The 6903-nt window shown below is 49.9% G+C and overlaps 2 protein-coding genes across 2 annotated transcripts; one reads left to right on the top strand and one right to left on the bottom strand.

The window, feature by feature from the left end:
* Nucleotides 1-324: 324 nt before the first annotated feature.
* On the bottom strand, nucleotides 325-1449 carry LOC125345499 (PRAME family member 8-like). The gene has a single exon (XM_048337631.1). It carries the CDS (start codon nucleotides 1447-1449, stop codon nucleotides 325-327), a length of 1125 nt encoding a protein of 374 aa, XP_048193588.1.
* Nucleotides 1450-5162: 3713 nt separating this feature from the next.
* Nucleotides 5163-6638, top strand: LOC125345501 (PRAME family member 8-like). Its single transcript, XM_048337632.1, has one exon. The coding sequence runs from the start codon at nucleotides 5163-5165 to the stop codon at nucleotides 6636-6638; it is 1476 nt and encodes a 491-aa protein (XP_048193589.1).
* The last annotated feature ends 265 nt before the right edge of the window (nucleotides 6639-6903 follow it).

Here is a 6903-nt window from a genome sequence, read left to right as displayed (position 1 = left end):
CACACTAAGTTACAGGTAAGAAAGCATTCTTCCCCATGTAGCAGTTGGCTTAAAGAATTGATATAAACAAGTCCAGGTTCCAGTTCTTTGCAAGGTAAATTCACTGCAAATTCTGGATGGGGTGTGCACAGGACACATGTTACCCCCTAAAACACTGAAACTCCTGGGGCTCTACAGCCATGCTTGAACTGGAAAGCACAGCACCAGGTGACCAGCCTCTTGTACGCCAACTGAACTTGGGAGTTCAGGTCCCCTGGAGAGGGCACTTCTGTCTGGGGTTTCATTTCTGATGCTGAGAAGCTATTTCAGGAGAGAGGGTCCCATCTACACAGGCAGATCAGAAAGGCCGGGAGGAACCCCCTCTCTGAATACCCAAGATCCACTGGGCTCCAGACTATAGAATTGGCACTTGTTAACCACGTGACAGAAGTTGGTACAGATCTGGACTTTCTGAGTTGTCCCCATGTCTCTCAATGTCTGCACCAAACCAGCCTGAACCTGGGCAAATCTCTCAGCGTCTATGGTCCTATGCCACCACCTCTGAGGGCAGTAGCTCTCCAGGGGGGCAGGATAGAGCCCCCTTTTCAAATGGCCCAGCTTGGCCGTGAGGCTCAGGAGGTTCAGTAGGGCGGCCATGGAGATGGTATTTCCATAGAAACTGAAAGAGCTGAGCTGGGAGCACTGGCCCAGGGAGGGGAGGATGGCAGAGAGCTGGTTATCAGTAATGTAACAGTGCTCCAGGGCCAGGGACTCCAGGGTGCCAGACACTTGCTCCAGCCATAGTCTCAGGGGCTCCGCACTGAAGGAGTCTCTCGGCAAACTCCTCAGACGCAGGTGCTGGAGCTGCCTGGCGCAAGTGCTGTGGAACAGAAAGCTCAGGTCAGCTTCCTGCAGGTCGCAGGAGCTCAGGGACAAGGCCTGCAGAGGCCGCAGGCTCCTGAAGAGGGCAGGCAGCTGTCCATGAAGGAACCTGGCGTCATGTACATGAAGCTCCCGCAGCTGCTGCAGCTGTCCCATATGGACCCCCAATTTGCTCCAGTACCAGCAATTTGTGAGGCTGGAACTTTGGGAATCGCCACGCATGTCAGAGAAGTTGAGGAGGCGGAGGCTCTTCATCTGACCCAGGTAGGGATCGAAATAATCCATGGATTCTCGACGCCAGATTTGACTCGCCAGCAGCTCCTGGATGGAGTCCAGCCTCACCACACGCAGAGCCTTCTGCATTTCAGAGACGGAGCCAGACAGAATCTGCAGCTTCCTGGAGCACAGCTGAACTCGACCTTTCTTCTCCCCGGCCCACTGGAGCAGGAGGGCTTGGAGATCATCCTGGGCATCCTGTTGAATGGTCAGGTCCATGGCGATGAGCAATGGCTGCTGATTAGTCAGTCCCAAACATGGGCTGCCAGTTTGCTTGTCAGTCAGGAAGCCTGGGCTGGAGATGTGGGCCATGGCCAGGTACCCCCTTGTCCACATCTCTGGGTGCTCTTTCCCCAGATCGAGCAATTGCAGTTTCCAGTGAGTGGGGCGCTCCTTCTGGGCAAGAAGCAGATCGAGGCCATCCAGGACAGCCTTGAAGGTGTCTAGGTCTGGTGATTGTGCCAGGTCCCCCAGGGGGAGGCAGGGGAAGGGCCAGGCCTGCACCATGGCCTTCAGCACCTCTCTGTGGCCCCCAGTGTAGGCCTCCATAAACAGCGAAGGGAACAGCAGCATGGGCAGATCATCTAGGGCAGAGCTGGCCAGGGCCGGGTGGCTCAGCAGATTCTGCATGGCGAGATGCTCGAGCGAAGGTGGGGTCCTTCTGCTCATCTTGCTGGATGAGATGGGAGTGCGCTGTGCAGGACTCTCTGAATCCCAGCAGGGACAGGCACTGGCTGCAGTCTCAGGAACTCTGCTGCTGTTCTCTGATCCCTGGGCTCCTTTATACCCTTAAGCCCCGCCTTCAGGAGTGCACGTCAGCCAATCAGACAGCAGCTTTGGGTGGGAATACTAAGCCACACCTACGTAGGGCGTCAACCTCTGGATTAGTTCAAACCCTGCTTTCCATACTAAGTGAAGGGTTTAAGGGTGTGTTTCTCACCTGCTCTTTGAAATGTAAATTACACTGAAGCAAAAACAGCTCCTACCCTTCTTCTCTAACCCTTCCCGACATGCACATGCTACTCTACTGCCCTGGGGCTGAGAAGAATCCCAGCCCAGCCCCAGCCCAGCTCTAGAGCATCCACACATCCTACTGAACAATCTGTCTCTGTATTGCTTTTTCCTCCTGCCTTGTTTATTCATTCCTTTCTTTCATCGTTTCCTCCTTCCTTTTCTCTCCGTGTCCTTTCGTCTTTCCTGTGTTGTTTCATTCCTTCCTTCCTTTCCTTACTTCTTATTCCTTTGTTTTTTCCCTTTGTTCCCTACCTGTCTGCCAGCCTCCAAGCTTGCCTTCTTTCCTTCCTTCCTTTACTCCTTTCCCTGCTTTTCTTTCCTGCCATTCGTCCGTCTTTCATGTCTACCTTCCTTCCTTCCTTTCTCCATTTCCTCCTTGCATTCTTCCTCCCTCCCTGCTTCCCTCATCCTCCTTTGTCTCTCTCTTTGTTTCTTTCTCTTTCTTTCTCTTTTCTCTATTTCTTCCTTCCTCTGATCCATCCCTTCCTCCTTCGTTCTTTCCTTGCTCGCTGTCTTCATTCTTTACTTTGGTAGCTGGGTAGACATGAAGTAAATATATCTATACAATATAAGGGGAGCAAATGAAGTATTGCCAGCATTCTTGTGCCATTTTCCTCAAGTCTCCACCATGACTGTGTGAACAATGTAGGGAACTCATCACCAAATTTGTGGGAGATGACGAATTAGTTCTCTTGCTCTCAACGGAGGTCCAGCCAATCAGAGAGCAGCTTCTGAGGGGATGCATGAGCCACCCTTCTAGTACAGCTAGAAAGGGGTGTCACTCTCTGCTTAGTTCAAATCCTGCTTCCTGGACAAAGTGAAGGGATTCAGGGCGTGTTTCCCACCTGCTCTTTGAACTGTAAATTACACAGAAGCAAAAACAACACCTAACCTTATTCTCTAACCCCTCCAGACATTCCTAACCTACTCTACTGCCCTGGGGCTGAGAAGAATCCCATCCCCGCCCCAACCCAGTGCTACAACATCCACACATCCTACTGGACATTCTGTCTTGTTTGTATTTCTTTTTCCTCCTGTCTTGTTTCTTCATTCCTTCTTTCCATGGTTCATTTGTTTCCTCCTTCCTTCCTTTTCTTTCCATTTTCTTTCTTCCTTCCTGTCTTCTTTCCTTCCTTCCTTCCTTTCCTTACTGCTTCTTCCTTTGTTTTCCTGGCTGTGTACGACTCTGGATGACAGCTGTGTCCCAACATCATGGAAATGTCAAGAAAGACACATTTTATTTATGTCTTGTTAACATAATAGTTGTGCTAATACAAAAGAAATAATCACAAGTTACTGAAGGCTATCAGAAGATAGAGAATAACTCTGTATTCTGTGCAGTCCCAGTATAGGAAATAACTATACTGTGTATTCAAAGTGATTAAATGAACATTGCCTATGCCCCAGAAAATGAGATGTGAGGACTGGGATTCAAAGGCAGCCCAGGCAGAAAAGTCCATGAGACTCGTGTCTCTAGTGGGAGATAAGAACCTGCCTGACTTCCAGCAGCCTTTCTCCTGAATTCAGTTCTGCAGGAAGTCCCTCCACCCTCTGGGCACTATGGCTGATGAGCAGAAAGAGTTCTGTTACTTTCATGACATGTCACTAACATTTGATTTTGAAATTGCTCCTGCTCCCCGCCCCAGATTTTCTCCAATTCTTGATGTATTAATGTTTGACCTTGGTTATGATGTTAGAGAATAAGGGTAGGAGCTGTTTTTTCAGTTATTCAGTGTAATTTACATTTGAAAGAGCAGGTGGGAAACACGCCCTTACTCCTTTCACTTTTGTTCAGGAAGCAGGATTTGAAGGAACCAGAAAGTGACATTCCTTTCTAGTTGTACTGGAAGGGTAGCTCACAAAACCCATCAGAAGCTTCTCTCTGATTGGCTGGACCTCCCATGAGCGCAAGAGAACTAATTCTTCATCTCCCACACATTTGGGGATGAGTTCCCTACTTAGTTGAAGCAGTCATGGTTGAGATTTGAGGAAAAGGGCACAAGAATGCTAGCAATACTTCATTTGTTCCTCTTATATCATATAAATATACTTACTTCATGTTTACCCAGGTACCAAAGAAGGGAAGAAAGACAGGAAGGAAGGAAGGAGGGACGGGGGTCAGGAAGGAAAGAAAGAAGGCAGGATACACACAGGGAGGAAGGGATGGAACAGACGAAGGAAGAAATAGAGAAAAGAGACAGAGAGAAAGAAAAAGAAACAAAGAGATGGACAAAAAGACAAAGGAGGATGTGAGGAAGCACAGAAGGAGGGAGGAAGAGTGCAAGGAGGGATTGGAGAAAGGAAGGAAGGCTGACAAGAGAGAAAGAAGAATGGGAGGAAAGAAAGAAAGAAGCAAGGGAAGGAGTGAAGTAAGGAAGGAAAGAAGGCAAGCTTGAAGGTGGCAGAGAGGTAGGGAAGAAGGAAGGAAAACAAAGGAATAAGCAGTAAGGAAAGGAAGGAAGGAATGAAAGAACATAGGAAAGAAGAAAGGAAAAGAAAAGGAAGAAAGAAGGAAACAAATGAAGGATGTTATGAAGGAATTAAGAAACAAGGCAGTTGGGAAAAAAATACAGAGATAGAATGTCCAGTAGGTGTCTGGATGCTATAGAGCTTGGCCGGGGCTGGGCTGGGATTATTCTCAGCCCCAGGACAGAAGAGTAGCATGCGCATGCCTGGAGGGGTTAGAGAAGAAGGGTAGGACTTGTTTTGGCTTCAGTGTAATTTACATTTCAAAGAGCAGATGGGAAACATGCCCTTAACCCCTTCACTTAGTATGGGAAGCAGGGTTTGAACTAATGCAGAGGTTGATGCCCCATGTAGGTGTGACTTAGTATTGCCACCCAAAGCTGCTGTCTGATTGGTTGACGTGCACTCCTGAAGGCGGGGCTTAAGGGTATAAAGGGGCCCAGGGATCAGAGAACAGCAGCAGAGTCCCTGAGACTGCAGTCAGTGCCTAGCCTTGTTAGGATTCAGAGAGTCCTGCACAGCGCACCCATATCTCATCCAGCAAGATGAGCAGAAGGACCCCACCCTCGCTCGAGCATCTCGCCATGCAGAATCTGCTGAGCCACCCGGCCCTGGCCAACTCTGCCCTAGATGATCTGCCCATGCTGCTGTTCCCTTCGCTGTTTATGGAGGCCTACATTGGGGGCCACAAAGAGGTGTTAAAGGCCATGGTGCAGGCCTGGCCCTTCCCCTGCCTCCCCCTGGGGGACCTGGCACAGCCACCAGACCTGGAAATCATCAAGGCTGTCCTGGATGGGCTAGATTTGCTACTTAGCAACAAGGAGCGCCGAAATCGGTGGAAACTACAAGTCGTTGACCTGCTGGGTGAGCACCCAGGCATTTGGACGCTGGGGTACCCTGCAATGGCACAAATCTCCTATCCAGGGTTCCCGCCAGGTGAGTTAAGAGCAAGTCCCTGGACAGGAATGGGTGAAGAGCAACCCTTGATGATCGCCATGGACCTGACCATCGCCCATAGCCCTAAGGATGATCTCCAGTCCTTCCTGCTCCAGTGGGCCTGGGAGAGGAGAGAACGAGTCCGTCTGTGCCCCAGGGTGCTGGAGATTCTGTCTGACTCCAGCTCTGAAACCCAGAAGGCTCTGCAAGTTGTGAATCCAGACTCAATACTGGAACTGCTGGTGAGTAAATTGTGTCTCGGAGAAACCGTGAAAACCTTTGCTTTTTTACTGAGCCAGATGAAGAAACTTCGCATCCTGAGTTTCTGCAATATGTGTGCCCACCTCGACACTTCCAGCTCCCCAAATTTCTCGTGTTCCTCCTTCCAACTGGGGGCACATCTGGGGCAGCTGCAGCATCTCCAGGAGGTGCGTATGAAAGAAATTGTCTTCCTTGGTGGAAAGCTACCCGCCATCTTCAGGAGCCTGCCGCCTTTGAAGGACTTGTTTCTGAGCTCGTGTAACCTGCAGGAAGCTGACCTGAGGTTTCTGTCCTGGTGTCCCTGCACCAGGCAGCTCAAGCACCTGTGGCTGAGGAATTTGTCTATGAAAAGCTTCAGTCCCGAACTCCTGAGAGCCCTGTTGGAGCAAGTGGCCAGCACCCTGGAGATCCTGGCCCTGGAGAAATGTGAAATCACAGATGCTCAGGTCTCAGCCATCCTACCAGCCCTGAGCCAGTGCTCCAAGCTGAGCTCCTTTAGTTTCTATGGAAACCACGTCTTCATGGACACCCTGCAGAGCCTCCTGGGCCTCATGGCTAGCTTGGGCCACTTGAATGAAAGCATCTATTCTCCCCCTGTGGAGAGCTATGGACCCACAGGGAACTTGGACCCTGACAGGTTTTTTCAGGTTCTGGCTGGGTTGGCCCAAGATTTGAGAGATGTGGTGACAACCCCTAATAAGATCCAGATCTGTCCAGGTTTCTGTCATTTGTGCAACTATTTCCTATACTACTTCCTGGGGCCAGATGGTTCCTGGGTGCTCAGAGATGAGGAGTTCCATAACCATGAGGCTCTGGCTGGGTAATTGGCCCTCTCTCTCTGTCGTTTCTTCTCAGCATTAGAATGTGATCATGTGCGTGTGTGTAAGAAAGAAGGCCTGTGAGCCTGATCTTTCCAGTTCAATTGTAGCTCCGGAACCCCAAGATCTTTTGTGCCCTTTGTGGGTCGAGGTATCCCGTGCAGACCCCATCACAAGTCTAGAATGTATCCTCTCTGGAAAGAACTAGAACGCAATCTTGGTTTTTCAAATGTTTTTGATCAAACCTCCTTGTGCTGCAGCAGCCCATTGA

Source organism: Perognathus longimembris, unplaced genomic scaffold, assembly GCF_023159225.1.
Source record: "Perognathus longimembris pacificus isolate PPM17 unplaced genomic scaffold, ASM2315922v1 HiC_scaffold_5743, whole genome shotgun sequence".
NCBI classification, from domain to species: Eukaryota; Metazoa; Chordata; class Mammalia; order Rodentia; family Heteromyidae; genus Perognathus; species Perognathus longimembris.
This window is presented reverse-complemented; position numbering and strand designations above follow the sequence as displayed.